The following is a 20,325-nucleotide window of genomic DNA, read 5'->3' as shown; positions in this document are numbered from 1 at the left end:
TGCTGCACCACAGCTGCTGCTGCACCACAGCTGCTGCTGCACCACAGCTGCTGCTGCACCACAGCTGCTGCTGCACCACAGCTGCTGCTGCACCACAGCTGCTGCTGCACCACAGCTGCTGCTGCACCACAGCTGCTGCTGCACCACAGCTGCTGCTGCACCACAGCTGCTGCTGCACCACAGCTGCTGCTGCACCACAGCTGCTGCTGCACCACAGCTGTTGCTGCACCACAGCTGCTGCTGCACCACAGCTGTTGCTGCACCACAGCTGCTGCTGCACCACAGCTGTTGCTGCACCACAGCTGCTGCTGCACCACAGCTGTTGCTGCACCACAGCTGCTGCTGCACCACAGCTGTTGCTGCACCACAGCTGCTGCTGCACCACAGCTGTTGCTGCACCACAGCTGCTGCTGCACCACAGCTGTTGCTGCACCACAGCTGCTGCTGCACCACAGCTGTTGCTGCACCACAGCTGCTGCTGCACCACAGCTGTTGCTGCACCACAGCTGCTGCTGCACCACAGCTGTTGCTGCACCACAGCTGCTGCTGCACCACAGCTGTTGCTGCACCACAGCTGTTGCTGCACCACAGCTGCTGCTGCACCACAGCTGTTGCTGCACCACAGCTGCTGCTGCACCACAGCTGTTGCTGCACCACAGCTGCTGCTGCACCACAGCTGTTGCTGCACCACAGCTGCTGCTGCACCACAGCTGTTGCTGCACCACAGCTGCTGCTGCACCACAGCTGTTGCTGCACCACAGCTGCTGCTGCACCACAGCTGTTGCTGCACCACAGCTGCTGCTGCACCACAGCTGTTGCTGCACCACAGCTGCTGCTGCACCACAGCTGTTGCTGCACCACAGCTGCTGCTGCACCACAGCTGTTGCTGCACCACAGCTGCTGCTGCACCACAGCTGTTGCTGCACCACAGCTGCTGCTGCACCACAGCTGTTGCTGCACCACAGCTGCTGCTGCACCACAGCTGTTGCTGCACCACCGCTGCTGCTGCACCACAGCTGTTGCTGCACCACAGCTGCTGCTGCACCATGGTCAGCTGTTGCTGCACCACAGCTGTTGCTGCACCACAGCTGCACCATGGTCAGCTGTTGCTGCACCACAGCTGCACCATGGTCAGCTGTTGCTGCACCACAGCTGCACCATGGTCAGCTGTTGCTGCACCACAGCTGCACCATGGTCAGCTGTTGCTGCACCACAGCTGCACCATGGTCAGCTGTTGCTGCACCACAGCTGCACCATGGTCAGCTGTTGCTGCACCACAGCTGCACCATGGTCAGCTGTTGCTGCACCACAGCTGCACCATGGTCAGCTGTTGCTGCACCACAGCTGCACCATGGTCAGCTGTTGCTGCACCACAGCTGCACCATGGTCAGCTGTTGCTGCACCACAGCTGCACCATGGTCAGCTGTTGCTGCACCACAGCTGCACCATGGTCAGCTGTTGCTGCACCACAGCTGCACCATGGTCAGCTGTTGCTGCACCACAGCTGCACCATGGTCAGCTGTTGCTGCACCACAGCTGCACCATGGTCAGCTGTTGCTGCACCACAGCTGCACCATGGTCAGCTGTTGCTGCACCACAGCTGCACCATGGTCAGCTGTTGCTGCACCACAGCTGCACCATGGTCAGCTGTTGCTGCACCACAGCTGCACCATGGTCAGCTGTTGCTGCACCACAGCTGCACCATGGTCAGCTGTTGCTGCACCACAGCTGCACCATGGTCAGCTGTTGCTGCACCACAGCTGCACCATGGTCAGCTGTTGCTGCACCACAGCTGCACCATGGTCAGCTGTTGCTGCACCACAGCTGCACCATGGTCAGCTGTTGCTGCACCACAGCTGCACCATGGTCAGCTGTTGCTGCACCACAGCTGCACCATGGTCAGCTGTTGCTGCACCACAGCTGCACCATGGTCAGCTGTTGCTGCACCACAGCTGCACCATGGTCAGCTGTTGCTGCACCACAGCTGCACCATGGTCAGCTGTTGCTGCACCACAGCTGCACCATGGTCAGCTGTTGCTGCACCACAGCTGCACCATGGTCAGCTGTTGCTGCACCACAGCTGCACCATGGTCAGCTGTTGCTGCACCACAGCTGCACCATGGTCAGCTGTTGCTGCACCACAGCTGCACCATGGTCAGCTGTTGCTGCACCACAGCTGCACCATGGTCAGCTGTTGCTGCACCACAGCTGCACCATGGTCAGCTGTTGCTGCACCACAGCTGCACCATGGTCAGCTGTTGCTGCACCACAGCTGCACCATGGTCAGCTGTTGCTGCACCACAGCTGCACCATGGTCAGCTGTTGCTGCACCACAGCTGCACCATGGTCAGCTGTTGCTGCACCACAGCTGCACCATGGTCAGCTGTTGCTGCACCACAGCTGCACCATGGTCAGCTGTTGCTGCACCACAGCTGCACCATGGTCAGCTGTTGCTGCACCACAGCTGCACCATGGTCAGCTGTTGCTGCACCACAGCTGCACCATGGTCAGCTGTTGCTGCACCACAGCTGCACCATGGTCAGCTGTTGCTGCACCACAGCTGCACCATGGTCAGCTGTTGCTGCACCACAGCTGCACCATGGTCAGCTGTTGCTGCACCACAGCTGCACCATGGTCAGCTGTTGCTGCACCACAGCTGCACCATGGTCAGCTGTTGCTGCACCACAGCTGCACCATGGTCAGCTGTTGCTGCACCACAGCTGCACCATGGTCAGCTGTTGCTGCACCACAGCTGCACCATGGTCAGCTGTTGCTGCACCACAGCTGCACCATGGTCAGCTGTTGCTGCACCACAGCTGCACCATGGTCAGCTGTTGCTGCACCACAGCTGCACCATGCAGCTGTTGCACCACAGCTGGTCAGCTGTTGCTGCACCACAGCTGCTGCTGCACCATGGTCAGCTGTTGCTGCACCACAGCTGCTGCTGCACCATGGTCAGCTGTTGCTGCACCACAGCTGCTGCTGCACCATGGTCAGCTGTTGCTGCACCACAGCTGCTGCTGCACCATGGTCAGCTGTTGCTGCACCACAGCTGCTGCTGCACCATGGTCAGCTGTTGCTGCACCACAGCTGCTGCTGCACCATGGTCAGCTGTTGCTGCACCACAGCTGCTGCTGCACCATGGTCAGCTGTTGCTGCACCACAGCTGCTGCTGCACCATGGTCAGCTGTTGCTGCACCACAGCTGCTGCTGCACCATGGTCAGCTGTTGCTGCACCACAGCTGCTGCTGCACCATGGTCAGCTGTTGCTGCACCACAGCTGCTGCTGCACCATGGTCAGCTGTTGCTGCACCACAGCTGCTGCTGCACCATGGTCAGCTGTTGCTGCACCACAGCTGCTGCTGCACCATGGTCAGCTGTTGCTGCACCACAGCTGCTGCTGCACCATGGTCAGCTGTTGCTGCACCACAGCTGCTGCTGCACCATGGTCAGCTGTTGCTGCACCACAGCTGCTGCTGCACCATGGTCAGCTGTTGCTGCACCACAGCTGCTGCTGCACCATGGTCAGCTGTTGCTGCACCACAGCTGCTGCTGCACCATGGTCAGCTGTTGCTGCACCACAGCTGCTGCTGCACCATGGTCAGCTGTTGCTGCACCACAGCTGCTGCTGCACCATGGTCAGCTGTTGCTGCACCACAGCTGCTGCTGCACCATGGTCAGCTGTTGCTGCACCACAGCTGCTGCTGCACCATGGTCAGCTGTTGCTGCACCACAGCTGCTGCTGCACCATGGTCAGCTGTTGCTGCACCACAGCTGCTGCTGCACCATGGTCAGCTGTTGCTGCACCACAGCTGCTGCTGCACCATGGTCAGCTGTTGCTGCACCACAGCTGCTGCTGCACCATGGTCAGCTGTTGCTGCACCACAGCTGCTGCTGCACCATGGTCAGCTGTTGCTGCACCACAGCTGCTGCTGCACCATGGTCAGCTGTTGCTGCACCACAGCTGCTGCTGCACCATGGTCAGCTGTTGCTGCACCACAGCTGCTGCTGCACCATGGTCAGCTGTTGCTGCACCACAGCTGCTGCTGCACCATGGTCAGCTGTTGCTGCACCACAGCTGCTGCTGCACCATGGTCAGCTGTTGCTGCACCACAGCTGCTGCTGCACCATGGTCAGCTGTTGCTGCACCACAGCTGCTGCTGCACCATGGTCAGCTGTTGCTGCACCACAGCTGCTGCTGCACCATGGTCAGCTGTTGCTGCACCACAGCTGCTGCTGCACCATGGTCAGCTGTTGCTGCACCACAGCTGCTGCTGCACCATGGTCAGCTGTTGCTGCACCACAGCTGCTGCTGCACCATGGTCAGCTGTTGCTGCACCACAGCTGCTGCTGCACCATGGTCAGCTGTTGCTGCACCACAGCTGCTGCTGCACCATGGTCAGCTGTTGCTGCACCACAGCTGCTGCTGCACCATGGTCAGCTGTTGCTGCACCACAGCTGCTGCTGCACCATGGTCAGCTGTTGCTGCACCACAGCTGCTGCTGCACCATGGTCAGCTGTTGCTGCACCACAGCTGCTGCTGCACCATGGTCAGCTGTTGCTGCACCACAGCTGCTGCTGCACCATGGTCAGCTGTTGCTGCACCACAGCTGCTGCTGCACCATGGTCAGCTGTTGCTGCACCACAGCTGCTGCTGCACCATGGTCAGCTGTTGCTGCACCACAGCTGCTGCTGCACCATGGTCAGCTGTTGCTGCACCACAGCTGCTGCTGCACCATGGTCAGCTGTTGCTGCACCACAGCTGCTGCTGCACCATGGTCAGCTGTTGCTGCACCACAGCTGCTGCTGCACCATGGTCAGCTGTTGCTGCACCACAGCTGCTGCTGCACCATGGTCAGCTGTTGCTGCACCACAGCTGCTGCTGCACCATGGTCAGCTGTTGCTGCACCACAGCTGCTGCTGCACCATGGTCAGCTGTTGCTGCACCACAGCTGCTGCTGCACCATGGTCAGCTGTTGCTGCACCACAGCTGCTGCTGCACCATGGTCAGCTGTTGCTGCACCACAGCTGCTGCTGCACCATGGTCAGCTGTTGCTGCACCACAGCTGCTGCTGCACCATGGTCAGCTGTTGCTGCACCACAGCTGCTGCTGCACCATGGTCAGCTGTTGCTGCACCACAGCTGCTGCTGCACCATGGTCAGCTGTTGCTGCACCACAGCTGCTGCTGCACCATGGTCAGCTGTTGCTGCACCACAGCTGCTGCTGCACCATGGTCAGCTGTTGCTGCACCACAGCTGCTGCTGCACCATGGTCAGCTGTTGCTGCACCACAGCTGCTGCTGCACCATGGTCAGCTGTTGCTGCACCACAGCTGCTGCTGCACCATGGTCAGCTGTTGCTGCACCACAGCTGCTGCTGCACCATGGTCAGCTGTTGCTGCACCACAGCTGCTGCTGCACCATGGTCAGCTGTTGCTGCACCACAGCTGCTGCTGCACCATGGTCAGCTGTTGCTGCACCACAGCTGCTGCTGCACCATGGTCAGCTGTTGCTGCACCACAGCTGCTGCTGCACCATGGTCAGCTGTTGCTGCACCACAGCTGCTGCTGCACCATGGTCAGCTGTTGCTGCACCACAGCTGCTGCTGCACCATGGTCAGCTGTTGCTGCACCACAGCTGCTGCTGCACCATGGTCAGCTGTTGCTGCACCACAGCTGCTGCTGCACCATGGTCAGCTGTTGCTGCACCACAGCTGCTGCTGCACCATGGTCAGCTGTTGCTGCACCACAGCTGCTGCTGCACCATGGTCAGCTGTTGCTGCACCACAGCTGCTGCTGCACCATGGTCAGCTGTTGCTGCACCACAGCTGCTGCTGCACCATGGTCAGCTGTTGCTGCACCACAGCTGCTGCTGCACCATGGTCAGCTGTTGCTGCACCACAGCTGCTGCTGCACCATGGTCAGCTGTTGCTGCACCACAGCTGCTGCTGCACCATGCAGCTGTTGCTGCACATGGTCAGCTGTTGCTGCACCACAGCTGCTGCTGCACCATGGTCAGCTGTTGCTGCACCACAGCTGCTGCTGCACCATGGTCAGCTGTTGCTGCACCACAGCTGCTGCTGCACCATGGTCAGCTGTTGCTGCACCACAGCTGCTGCTGCACCATGGTCAGCTGTTGCTGCACCACAGCTGCTGCTGCACCATGGTCAGCTGTTGCTGCACCACAGCTGCTGCTGCACCATGGTCAGCTGTTGCTGCACCACAGCTGCTGCTGCACCATGGTCAGCTGTTGCTGCACCACAGCTGCTGCTGCACCATGGTCAGCTGTTGCTGCACCACAGCTGCTGCTGCACCATGGTCAGCTGTTGCTGCACCACAGCTGCTGCTGCACCATGGTCAGCTGTTGCTGCACCACAGCTGCTGCTGCACCATGGTCAGCTGTTGCTGCACCACAGCTGCTGCTGCACCATGGTCAGCTGTTGCTGCACCACAGCTGCTGCTGCACCATGGTCAGCTGTTGCTGCACCACAGCTGCTGCTGCACCATGGTCAGCTGTTGCTGCACCACAGCTGCTGCTGCACCATGGTCAGCTGTTGCTGCACCACAGCTGCTGCTGCACCATGGTCAGCTGTTGCTGCACCACAGCTGCTGCTGCACCATGGTCAGCTGTTGCTGCACCACAGCTGCTGCTGCACCATGGTCAGCTGTTGCTGCACCACAGCTGCTGCTGCACCATGGTCAGCTGTTGCTGCACCACAGCTGCTGCTGCACCATGGTCAGCTGTTGCTGCACCACAGCTGCTGCTGCACCATGGTCAGCTGTTGCTGCACCACAGCTGCTGCTGCACCATGGTCAGCTGTTGCTGCACCACAGCTGCTGCTGCACCATGGTCAGCTGTTGCTGCACCACAGCTGCTGCTGCACCATGGTCAGCTGTTGCTGCACCACAGCTGCTGCTGCACCATGGTCAGCTGTTGCTGCACCACAGCTGCTGCTGCACCATGGTCAGCTGTTGCTGCACCACAGCTGCTGCTGCACCATGGTCAGCTGTTGCTGCACCACAGCTGCTGCTGCACCATGGTCAGCTGTTGCTGCACCACAGCTGCTGCTGCACCATGGTCAGCTGTTGCTGCACCACAGCTGCTGCTGCACCATGGTCAGCTGTTGCTGCACCACAGCTGCTGCTGCACCATGGTCAGCTGTTGCTGCACCACAGCTGCTGCTGCACCATGGTCAGCTGTTGCTGCACCACAGCTGCTGCTGCACCATGGTCAGCTGTTGCTGCACCACAGCTGCTGCTGCACCATGGTCAGCTGTTGCTGCACCACAGCTGCTGCTGCACCATGGTCAGCTGTTGCTGCACCACAGCTGCTGCTGCACCATGGTCAGCTGTTGCTGCACCACAGCTGCTGCTGCACCATGGTCAGCTGTTGCTGCACCACAGCTGCTGCTGCACCATGGTCAGCTGTTGCTGCACCACAGCTGCTGCTGCACCATGGTCAGCTGTTGCTGCACCACAGCTGCTGCTGCACCATGGTCAGCTGTTGCTGCACCACAGCTGCTGCTGCACCATGGTCAGCTGTTGCTGCACCACAGCTGCTGCTGCACCATGGTCAGCTGTTGCTGCACCACAGCTGCTGCTGCACCATGGTCAGCTGTTGCTGCACCACAGCTGCTGCTGCACCATGGTCAGCTGTTGCTGCACCACAGCTGCTGCTGCACCATGGTCAGCTGTTGCTGCACCACAGCTGCTGCTGCACCATGGTCAGCTGTTGCTGCACCACAGCTGCTGCTGCACCATGGTCAGCTGTTGCTGCACCACAGCTGCTGCTGCACCATGGTCAGCTGTTGCTGCACCACAGCTGCTGCTGCACCATGGTCAGCTGTTGCTGCACCACAGCTGCTGCTGCACCATGGTCAGCTGTTGCTGCACCACAGCTGCTGCTGCACCATGGTCAGCTGTTGCTGCACCACAGCTGCTGCTGCACCATGGTCAGCTGTTGCTGCACCACAGCTGCTGCTGCACCATGGTCAGCTGTTGCTGCACCACAGCTGCTGCTGCACCATGGTCAGCTGTTGCTGCACCACAGCTGCTGCTGCACCATGGTCAGCTGTTGCTGCACCACAGCTGCTGCTGCACCATGGTCAGCTGTTGCTGCACCACAGCTGCTGCTGCACCATGGTCAGCTGTTGCTGCACCACAGCTGCTGCTGCACCATGGTCAGCTGTTGCTGCACCACAGCTGCTGCTGCACCATGGTCAGCTGTTGCTGCACCACAGCTGCTGCTGCACCATGGTCAGCTGTTGCTGCACCACAGCTGCTGCTGCACCATGGTCAGCTGTTGCTGCACCACAGCTGCTGCTGCACCATGGTCAGCTGTTGCTGCACCACAGCTGCTGCTGCACCATGGTCAGCTGTTGCTGCACCACAGCTGCTGCTGCACCATGGTCAGCTGTTGCTGCACCACAGCTGCTGCTGCACCATGGTCAGCTGTTGCTGCACCACAGCTGCTGCTGCACCATGGTCAGCTGTTGCTGCACCACAGCTGCTGCTGCACCATGGTCAGCTGTTGCTGCACCACAGCTGCTGCTGCACCATGGTCAGCTGTTGCTGCACCACAGCTGCTGCTGCACCATGGTCAGCTGTTGCTGCACCACAGCTGCTGCTGCACCATGGTCAGCTGTTGCTGCACCACAGCTGCTGCTGCACCATGGTCAGCTGTTGCTGCACCACAGCTGCTGCTGCACCATGGTCAGCTGTTGCTGCACCACAGCTGCTGCTGCACCATGGTCAGCTGTTGCTGCACCACAGCTGCTGCTGCACCATGGTCAGCTGTTGCTGCACCACAGCTGCTGCTGCACCATGGTCAGCTGTTGCTGCACCACAGCTGCTGCTGCACCATGGTCAGCTGTTGCTGCACCACAGCTGCTGCTGCACCATGGTCAGCTGTTGCTGCACCACAGCTGCTGCTGCACCATGGTCAGCTGTTGCTGCACCACAGCTGCTGCTGCACCATGGTCAGCTGTTGCTGCACCACAGCTGCTGCTGCACCATGGTCAGCTGTTGCTGCACCACAGCTGCTGCTGCACCATGGTCAGCTGTTGCTGCACCACAGCTGCTGCTGCACCATGGTCAGCTGTTGCTGCACCACAGCTGCTGCTGCACCATGGTCAGCTGTTGCTGCACCACAGCTGCTGCTGCACCATGGTCAGCTGTTGCTGCACCACAGCTGCTGCTGCACCATGGTCAGCTGTTGCTGCACCACAGCTGCTGCTGCACCATGGTCAGCTGTTGCTGCACCACAGCTGCTGCTGCACCATGGTCAGCTGTTGCTGCACCACAGCTGCTGCTGCACCATGGTCAGCTGTTGCTGCACCACAGCTGCTGCTGCACCATGGTCAGCTGTTGCTGCACCACAGCTGCTGCTGCACCATGGTCAGCTGTTGCTGCACCACAGCTGCTGCTGCACCATGGTCAGCTGTTGCTGCACCACAGCTGCTGCTGCACCATGGTCAGCTGTTGCTGCACCACAGCTGCTGCTGCACCATGGTCAGCTGTTGCTGCACCACAGCTGCTGCTGCACCATGGTCAGCTGTTGCTGCACCACAGCTGCTGCTGCACCATGGTCAGCTGTTGCTGCACCACAGCTGCTGCTGCACCATGGTCAGCTGTTGCTGCACCACAGCTGCTGCTGCACCATGGTCAGCTGTTGCTGCACCACAGCTGCTGCTGCACCATGGTCAGCTGTTGCTGCACCACAGCTGCTGCTGCACCATGGTCAGCTGTTGCTGCACCACAGCTGCTGCTGCACCATGGTCAGCTGTTGCTGCACCACAGCTGCTGCTGCACCATGGTCAGCTGTTGCTGCACCACAGCTGCTGCTGCACCATGGTCAGCTGTTGCTGCACCATGGTCAGCTGCTGCTGCACAGCTGCTGCTGCACCATGGTCAGCTGTTGCTGCACAACTGCTGCTGCACCATGGTCAGCTGTTGCTGCACCACAGCTGCTGCTTCACCATGGTCAGCTGTTGCTGCACCACAGCTGCTGCTGCACCATGGTCAGCTGTTGCTGCACCACAGCTGCTGCTGCACCATGGTCAGCTGTTGCTGCACCATGGTCAGCTGTTGCTGCACCATGGTCAGCTGTTGCTGCACCACAGCTGCTGCTGCACCATGGTCAGCTGTTGCTGCACCACAGCTGTTGCTGCACCATGGTCAGCTGTTGCTGCACCATGGTCAGCTGTTGCTGCACCACAGCTGCTGCTGCACCATGGTCAGCTGCTGCTGCACCATGGTCAGCTGTTGCTGCACCATGGTCAGCTGCTGCTGCACCATGGTCAGCTGTTGCTGCACCATGGTCAGCTGCTGCTGCACAGCTGCTGCTGCACCATGGTCAGCTGTTGCTGCACAGCTGCTGCTGCACCATGGCCAGCTGTTGCTGCACCACAGCTGCTGCTGCACCATGGTCAGCTGTTGCTGCACCACAGCTGCTGCTGCACCATGGTCAGCTGTTGCTGCACCACAGCTGCTGCTGCACCATGGTCAGCTGTTGCTGCACCACAGCTGCTGCTGCACCATGGTCAGCTGTTGCTGCACCACAGCTGCTGCTGCACCATGGTCAGCTGCTGCTGCACCATGGTCAGCTGTTGCTGCACCATGGTCAGCTGTTGCTGCACCATGGTCAGCTGTTGCTGCACCATGGTCAGCTGTTGCTGCACCACAGCTGCTGCTGCACCATGGTCAGCTGTTGCTGCACCACAGCTGCTGCTGCACCATGGTCAGCTGTTGCTGCACCACAGCTGCTGCTGCACCATGGTCAGCTGCTGCTGCACCATGGTCAGCTGTTGCTGCACCATGGTCAGCTGCTGCTGCACCATGGTCAGCTGTTGCTGCACCATGGTCAGCTGTTGCTGCACCATGGTCAGCTGTTGCTGCACCATGGTCAGCTGTTGCTGCACCACAGCTGCTGCTGCACCATGGTCAGCTGTTGCTGCACCACAGCTGCTGCTGCACCATGGTCAGCTGTTGCTGCACCACAGCTGTTGCTGCACCATGGTCAGCTGTTGCTGCACCACAGCTGCTGCTGCACCATGGTCAGCTGCTGCTGCACCATGGTCAGCTGTTGCTGCACCATGGTCAGCTGTTGCTGCACCATGGTCAGCTGTTGCTGCACCATGGTCAGCTGTTGCTGCACCATGGTCAGCTGTTGCTGCACCATGGTCAGCTGTTGCTGCACCATGGTCAGCTGTTGCTGCACCATGGTCAGCTGTTGCTGCACCATGGTCAGCTGTTGCTGCACCATGGTCAGCTGTTGCTGCACCATGGTCAGCTGTTGCTGCACCATGGTCAGCTGTTGCTGCACCATGGTCAGCTGTTGCTGCACCATGGTCAGCTGTTGCTGCACCATGGTCAGCTGTTGCTGCACCATGGTCAGCTGCTGCTGCACCATGGTCAGCTGCTGCTGCACCATGGTCAGCTGCTGCTGCACCATGGTCAGCTGCTGCTGCACCATGGTCAGCTGCTGCTGCACCATGGTCAGCTGCTGCTGCACCATGGTCAGCTGCTGCTGCACCATGGTCAGCTGCTGCTGCACCATGGTCAGCTGCTGCTGCACCACAGTCAGCTGTATTACTCGAAGATGTGGAGAGAGTGTTGTTGGTGTGGCTTAACGTGAAACAATTACCGAGAAACGATTAACCCCGGAGGGTTTGCCCCCCAGGATATCCCAAGAAAGTCGGTGCATCATCGAGGACTGTCTAACTTATTTCCATTGTGGTCCTTAATCTTGTCCCCCAGGATGCGACCCACAACAGTCAACTAACACCCAGGTGAACAGGAAAAAATGCCTGGAACTATTGCTCATATTGTTGAGGTTAGTGGGGAGGATGTGGAAGAGTTGGTGGAGGAGGACAGTGAAGAACTAACCACTGATGAGCTGCTAGATCATTTTCAACAGCAAGAGGCCAGACCTGAGGAAACTGCTCCAGAAGAGGGGGGAGAGAAATTGAGGAAGTTGCCTACTTCAAAGATTAAGGATATGTGTGCAATGTGGCTTAAAGTGCAAACCTTTATGGATGAAAATCACCCTCACACAGCTATTGCAAGCCGTGCTGGTGACTATTACACTGACAATGTCGTGAAACTTTAGGAAAGTCATAAAGGAATGAGAGGTACAGGCCTCTCTGGACAGATATATTGTGCGACAGAGGTCCAGTGACTCTCAAGCTGGTCCTAGTGGCATTAAAAGAAGAAAGGAAGTAACCCCGGAAAAGGATTTGACACCTCAAGTCCTAATGGAAGGAGATTCCCCTTCTAAACACTAAGACCATCCACACTCTCCCCTCCTCCCATCCCATCAGTCATCACCAGATCTTCAATAAAGGTAAGTGTCATGTAACTGTGCATGTCTTCTTCAGTTTGTGTGTATTAAAATTAATATTTCATGTGGTATATTTTTTTTTTCATACTTTTGGGTGTCATGCACGGATTAATTTGATTTCCATTATTTCTTACGTGGAAAATTAATTCGCCTAACGATAATTTCGCATAACATTGAGCTCTCAGGAACGGATTAATAGCGCTATGCGAGGGTCCACTGTACAAGAAACAGCAGATTTACGGACTTCAACTACCCAATAAAGTGGTCAGAAATTGGAAATTTGGAAAATTTCATGCAAATTAAAAAAGATGCCAATTTCAAAATAGGGTCCAGAATAAACAATGTAGACATTCTTGGCACTAAAATAACAAATTCTGTTCATTAGCCACGTCTCCAAGCCCCTCTTATACATATTACTCTTGCTTTCTATTTTGATTTTTTATTCACACAAAAAATAGAAGATTTACTGTTATGCAGACTACTGCATTATTGTAAAAATGGTATAAATAATATCAGTGCACTAGTGAAAGAATATTAGACTCCCTAGTTGATGTGTACTAGACGTGTGGTGTGATTTGCCTACTCTTGAACATTGGTAAATATCGAACATTTCCGCTACTTTGAGATTAATTTCAAGGTCGCTTTCATTGTTAAACTAATCAAAGTCATCTCTATTTCTGTAATATGTTTTCCATTCTATCAAATGAGAATACGACCACGAATACTATACGAAAATACACCTCAAATTCGGCGTTTTTAATCCAAAAACACGGTCTGAGTTTTTTTTTCTCTCATTAAGCACTGCGTGCTGCAGGATTTTTTCTTTATACAGTGCACACTGACCACACAGACCTATTCTCTCACATGTGGGCGTACCAGCTATCTCCTGCTTGATTTAAAGCCGCTAGAATTATTGAGTATATATACGTCCGAAACACGGGCTCTTAAGACGTATATATATGGCTGAAACAGTCAAAGGGTTAATTGCCTGAAGAGGGCAGGTGTTTAAACAACAAGGTGGGCAAGTACAGGTGGCAATACCAATGATTTTACCATTTTCTTCATAGTAAATGCATAAAACTATTATTTAAAATATTTTGAAAAATAAAATTTTTTTTTTATTGATAAAAAAGAGCACATTTATTCTAAGTGTTATAGTATAAAATTTTTTTTTTTTAGGGTCAGTACTTACCGAGATATGAGGCCGCAAAGTTGGTACTTGGAGATCACCTGGCGGCAACGTGGAGCGCTGCCGCTTGCAGAAGTGTTGCCAATATATATATAGCCTCATACACACACAGTCAACATACCCTATCATCATGTCACACTTGTCGACTAGTCGCATATTGTTCATACAGTCTATGACAGCAGCTAGTTTTACAATAGGTTCACTGTTGAACCTGCTCAGTCTGCCTGTTTGTACCATCTAGTTTGTGTGGACGGTTGACAGCAATGTCACGTCCCGTTTGTCATGCCACGTCAGTGCCCTCATGTCATTGGCATGAAACTATTCCACTAGACTTGCTCCAGTGAACTTTGGCATGTGTTTTCTGCTTCTTCTCACTGTTCCATATATATCAGCATTGTTCACAATTAGGAAATCAGCAAGCACAGGGCTTGTATACCAGTTGTCTGTGAACAATGTGGGGAACATGGCATCTTCGGCACGGCTGCATGGGAAAAAGTCATCAACTAAGAAATTCGTTCCTCTCATTAGCGAGGTGGCTAAAAACTTTACCAAGGTAATCATGAGTCATAAAATAAGTGTGGTCATTATCACCTTGTAAAAAATCATGACCCTTGTTAAGGTATGGCTTCGTCATCTTGCAAACATCACCAGAAATGCCCAACATGAGCTTGGTATTGTCGAGTGTCTTTTTACCTGTGTAGATAATGACATCCAACACAATACCAGTCTCAGTCACACAAAGAGTTTTATACCAAAGTGATTACGTTTGCTTGGTATATATTGTTTGAATGACAGTTATCCCTTAAACAGCATCAAGGACTCATCAACAACAATGTTCTTGAATGGATAAAAGTAGGCACCGAATTTGTGCTTCAGATATATAAACAATTCCCGGATTTTGTATAGGACGTCATTTCGGTTTGCCGTATTCCTGTCTGCAAAGTGCAACATTCGTAGCAAGAGTGAATCTGTTGCAGGGAAGGTCACGGAAGACTGGAGTGGTCTGTGGACCAGTAGTTTGCTATATTGTTCTTGTGTGTGTGTGGCATAAGCATGAGAGTCCCAAGGAATAAATACATTTCAGCCACAGTTGTATCTTTCCACCTGCACAGCTGTGAAGATTCTGAAACATCTATGTGGTCCATTGTATACTGGTAGTACACGTTGGTCTGGGTAACAATCAGGTTCATTATCGGCTCATAAAAGTATAGTTGAAAATAGTCTAACTCTGTAGACTCGTTTGTGATGGGACAGTGTGGCATGATGCCACTTCCACTGGCATCAAAACTGAAAGGATGTGGCACGAATGTTGTACTTGCTGTCCAGTTCCATTCGTGGTCCAATGGTGCAGTAGGGAGTGGGGGAGCAGGAGGGGGGACAGGAGTGGAGGCAGCACATGGCTGAGAGGGTGCCAGGCAGTCCTTTGTCTGCCCACTCACCATGCCACGAGGTCCAGGCACAATGCCACCTCCCTTTTCCTCCATCCCAGCATACTCTCCTTCATGATCACTATCACTATCAGTGGCTGCGGTTTTGGATCGTGACCTCCACGACCCTTGCCACCAACTACATATGGCACACTGCCTGAACGTAGGTTACGATGCCTAAAAGTACATTTCACTGGAGAAAAATGATAATCACTCTCACTCGACGAATCATCACTTATATCACTTCGACTATCGTCAGCACCATAATGCTTGGAAAATAATTTACTCTTGCGGAGATGGCTCTGGGTAGTAACACTAGCAACCCCAGAGGTGCTGGGCTGAGGGTCTGGTATGGCCACACTGTCCACCCCAGAAGTGCTGGGCAGAGGGTCTGATATGGCCACACTGCCCACCCCAGAGATGATGGGCTGAGGGTCATCTGGGTTGTCATCAATAGTTTCACTAATTCCTTGATCATCAGTGGCCACATCACTGTCAAATCCACTAAACTCACATTCTGTTTCACTGTCCAAGAATAGTAGAGTGCTATTATGATGAAGCGTGAGTGAATCACGAGGGTTTGCCATGATGCTGACCCAAGATGGAGCTGAAACTAACTGGTCCTACCATGTGGTACCCCGGCATCATCGATTTTTTTTTCATACTGCACACACACACACACACACACACACACACACACACACACACACACACACACACACTGAGTGTGTAGACCCATTCTCTCATGTCTAGACAGCTCAGACCTATCGCGCCAAATTTGAAGGAATGAAAAATAAAACAGATATACGTTCGGAGCGTTGGGCACGTGCACGTATATCTACATGTGGACAGTTTAAGGGTTAAGCTTACAACTCTTGCAAACATTTGCATTCGCTTACACCCTCATCAATGCATATACGAGTACTAGCATTAAATAACCAGTGACAACACACATCCAACTTTTAATACAAAAGTACCTTCTCTTCTACACACCTCAACCTAGGCTTCACTCTCATGAAAAATAAACCACCTCCTTCAAAACTATTCTCACCAGCTTTCTACAACTTGTCTTGATCCCATCTACCCTAACTGTTTTAACTGCTTTTGCCCTACCCACTGCCTCATGCACTTACATTCCCCCCCCCCCCCACATACTTGCCGCTGGCTCTTCCCTATTCCTATCAAATCTTATTCCTCCCTTCTCAATGCATTAAATCATAGCCCTTCTCTTAGCAGCATTTAACAACTCAAAACAACTCTCCATCTTTCCAGTACTTGCACCTCCCCACCCAATCTCTTACACCTTTCACTCTTAACCCTTTCAGGGTTGGTGCCGTACTAGTACGGCTTGTACGCCAGGGTTAGTGCCGTACTAATACGCGTAAATTCTAGTGCCTTCAAATCTAGCGAGAGATAGCTGGTAGGCCTACACATGAAAGAATGGGTCTATGTGGTCAGTGTGCGCAGTATAAAAAAAAATCCTGCAGCACACAGTGCATGAGAAAAAAAAACTGACTGTTTATTTAAAACAGTGACTCTGCAGTGTATTTTCGTATGCTATTTATGGTTGTATTCTAGTTTTCCTGGTCTCATTTTATAGAATGGAAGACATATTATGGAAATTGAGATGATTTTGATTGGTTTCACAATGAAAAGTACCTTGAAATTGAGCTCAAAGTAGCAGAAATGTTCGATTTTTGCCAAAGTTCAAGGGCAAACAAATCATGCCACGCGTCCAATACACATCAACTGGCGAGTCTAATATTCTTTCACAAGTGTGCTGATATTATTTATACCATTTCTACACGAATGCAGTAGTCTGCATAACATAAATCTTCTATTTTTTGCGAGAATAAAAATTCAAAGTGGAAAGCGAAAGAAACGTAAAAGAGGCCTGGGGACGTGAGTAATGAACAGAGGAAATGTTATTTTAGTGCCAGGAATGTCTGTCTTGTTTATTCTGGACCCTATTTGGAAATTGGCATCTTTTGAAATTTGTGTGAAATTGGCAAAAGTGCCAATTTCTGACCGCGTTATTGGTTAGTTGAAATCGGTAAATGTACTCATTCGATAGATAAAATGGAGTTCTAGTGAAACAGGTATGATTTTTGTCAACTGGTACATTGGAACGGGCCAAATTGGCCTCAAAGTGGGCGAAATCGCCGATGCGTAAACATCGTCGAGACCGCTAACTTAGCGAGAGCATAATTCCTTAAGTTTTCCATCAAATTTCATACTTTTGGTGTCATTATGATCGGGAAAAGCTTCTCTATCATTTCATAAGAAAAAAATTATTTTGTTTTTTCCAAAAAATTTCCGACCCTGAGAACAAGTTTAGGAGAGGGCCTGCCGACCCTGAAAGGGTTAACAGCCAAATCCATTTGATTCTAAGGCTTTATTAATTTCCTAACCATACATCCCTCCCTCCCCACAATGGCCATCTCTCACCAACATTAGGGTAATACAAGATGTTAATATTTACCATCATCCATGCTATTACAGCCTTATCAGATGTGCACTGAAAAAATTCAAATGGCCCTCTGAACTACAGTAGACCGTTGTTTAACACTGTTTTGTTTGGCACGTTTTGGTTATAGCACTACTGAAGAACTGAGGCATATATTTGTATAACACTTCAAAAAATTAACTTAACACGGTTCAGTTTGCAGGAGGGGAAAAATTTTTGAGCCCGTTGCCCACGGGATACACACTGCTTGGCTGTGGGTTAGGCCACTGAGTCAACGGGGGAGACCTACCACCACCCTCCGCCACCCTTGCCCCAGTTTTCAGTTCATACATATGTAATAGTACATACCCTCCTCTACTAGGAGTTTATCTTTTAATTGCCATATCTTAAATCTCCCAATCAATCATGGCACCCAGTAGGCATACAAGTGTTGCTGAAAGTGGCAAGAAAATGTTAAGTTTAAGAATTAACAAAGAAAATAGAGATATTAGACAAGAGATAGCACGTGGCCGTAATAAAGCGTCACTCTGTGCACATAAAAACGAGGTAAATATGTGTGTGTGTGATGACTGACTTATTGACTGATTGTATTACTGACTTGGCTGACTTGTCAGTAGTGTGTCACTGATTACTTGTGTGGTATATGTAGATAATCCCAGCTGTGTTATAGATAGGCTCCCTGGCTAGCTATGACATCATGGGTCATGCTCATGTGAGCAGTTAGCCACAGGCCTCCTCCTCATTTCCACCCTAGGCATAGACTCGACAGGCAGGCATGGGTTTTTTCTTTCAAGACTCTCCAATTATATGCCTCCTTAGAATATCCTATATGTGTATTCTTTCACCTATATCTCCTTGGAATCCCCCACGACAGACTGACTGACTTGACTGATTTACTGACTTAAAGTTAGACTTTTTCACTGCAGAGGACCCTGAAACGGTATTTACAGCAGATGATGCCTTACCATCAGTTGTATAATGAACAGAATTTATACACACTCCAGCACAACCATCTACTTCAGTACCAGTACCTCTACCATCCACCTCAGCCTAGCAGGGCCACAGCATAACTCTCCACAATCATCCACTAACACCAGCACCCACAATTTAAGGTAAGAAATACTATTATTATTTCTGTTGCATTTTTAATCTAAGCAGTAAAAACAACATAATTCATCACAACAATGAACTACAATTACATATTCACTTATTTGTGTAAGATCTGGAGGTCTAAAAAAAAAGTGGTTTGGCTTTTCTGGGGCTCCCAAGAATGTAACCCTATTATTCCCACAAGTTCCTCAGTTTATCTGGCACAATTTTAATTAAAACGGCATTTTCAGGAATGTAACTACGTATTGTGTTAAACAACGGAACACTATTATATTTTCCTAATAAAGAGAAAGCTGATGTGGTATAAAAACAATTTTGTGGAAGTCAAATATGAGAAAAAGGAGAAACTCCTATTTTAATGTAAATTGTGAAAGGTTTCAGACGAGTTTATATTTATCCTTCCTGAATTACAATTTTTTTTTTTTTTTTTTTTTTTTTTTGGGGGGGGGGGGGGGGGGGGGGGTAATTTTTTCAATATAATTTTTTTTTTCAAATTTTCAGAAGAGGTTAACCAAAAGATAAAAATACAAGCACTTACATTACTTGAACTTCATTATCTGATGGTGAAGTAGAACTGGAACTTGAGGAAGAAGGACCAGATGAATCTGACGAGGAAGATGAAACACTACGTCTCCGAGACTTCTTACTTCTCTTCTCCACTCTTTCTCTGTCATGTCGAGTACTGTGCTTGCGGCGCTTCTTTTTATGAGATGATCGGCTATTCGAGATTAAATTTTACTATATTTTAACTAATATCAGGTACAAGCATTTTTTTTTTACCTACTTATAAAACTTCAAGCAAGACTACAGACCCATTTAATATAGATTTTGGAATAATTCAGCTAAATTAATATTTTCTCGCACTTCCAAATTTTATATAAAATACAGCAATGCCTTCAATGTTTAAAACTGAATATTATACTCACCTGTGAGTTTTGGGGGACTTTGATCGTGAGCGACGTTTCTTGTGTCTACGAGACCTTGACCTTGACCTCTTGCGTTTCTTTTTATCTCGTCGGCTACTTGGAGACCGACTTTCCGAACGTCCATGTCGTTGCTTCTTACGGCTTCGTGTTCTAAACAGGATAAAATAAAAACTTTAAACTGCTTAACTCACAAAAGTTTAAAAGTAAGTAATTTTAATTACATTTGTAATTTTCAACTAATCTATTAGACAAGGCATTCAAATTAGGAACAAAATAAAATCTAAAAGTTCAAAGAAAACAAATTGGGTAATCTCTTATGGGTACTCCACCGGGGATATCTAATGACAGCAGAAATCTACTCTACAGTGCTAGTCACGGCATTATGCCACCCCTTCCCCACACACGTACCAAAACACAAGCACATATCATAAAAGATTATAATATATGTATCTGCACACTTACTGAGGATTTAATACTTGATGCTGCGTCCTTTACGCTTAATCACGTGCCTCAGCTGTGTAGGAAGACTCACACAAATTCTTGAGGGTTTGTGGAGGTATATTATTCTATGCCTCATACAGAGCAGGCTCCAGCCATGGGATGGAACTGATAACCTTGCCCAGTAAACTTCATTTCAATACTGACCAGAGTTTCTCAATAGGGCTTACGTCTGGGGAATTGCCTGGCCAGTCATTAAAGAACCTCACTTCACAGTCCTTAAGCCAATGAATCATGGATTTGGCGGTATGACACAGTGCACCGTCCTGCATAAAAACCGTAGCCCCACACTTGTCAAACGCCTCGGGTAAATTGTCACACTAACTCCAGGTAATTATACTGGTTTTTGGGAAGCACAATAAGTTCACCA

General features: G+C 51.8%; 1 protein-coding gene across 1 annotated transcript in view; it reads right to left on the bottom strand.

Annotated features, from left to right (window-relative positions):
- LOC128688959 (uncharacterized protein DDB_G0284459) overlaps positions 1-20,325 on the bottom strand; it is a 141,334-nt gene that overhangs the window by 39,243 nt on the left and 81,766 nt on the right. The window contains exons 7-8 of the mRNA XM_070085658.1: positions 19,458-19,607; positions 19,070-19,249 (exon numbers count right to left, since the gene is read on the bottom strand). Coding sequence (XP_069941759.1) covers positions 19,070-19,249; positions 19,458-19,607 — 330 coding nt within the window. The remainder of the gene's footprint in view (positions 1-19,069; positions 19,250-19,457; positions 19,608-20,325) is intronic.

The sequence above is a fragment of the Cherax quadricarinatus genome, chromosome 16 (assembly GCF_038502225.1).
Source record: "Cherax quadricarinatus isolate ZL_2023a chromosome 16, ASM3850222v1, whole genome shotgun sequence".
Classification (NCBI taxonomy): Eukaryota; Metazoa; Arthropoda; class Malacostraca; order Decapoda; family Parastacidae; genus Cherax; species Cherax quadricarinatus.
Note: the sequence above shows the minus strand (reverse complement) of the source record. Positions and strands in the feature narration are given on the sequence as shown.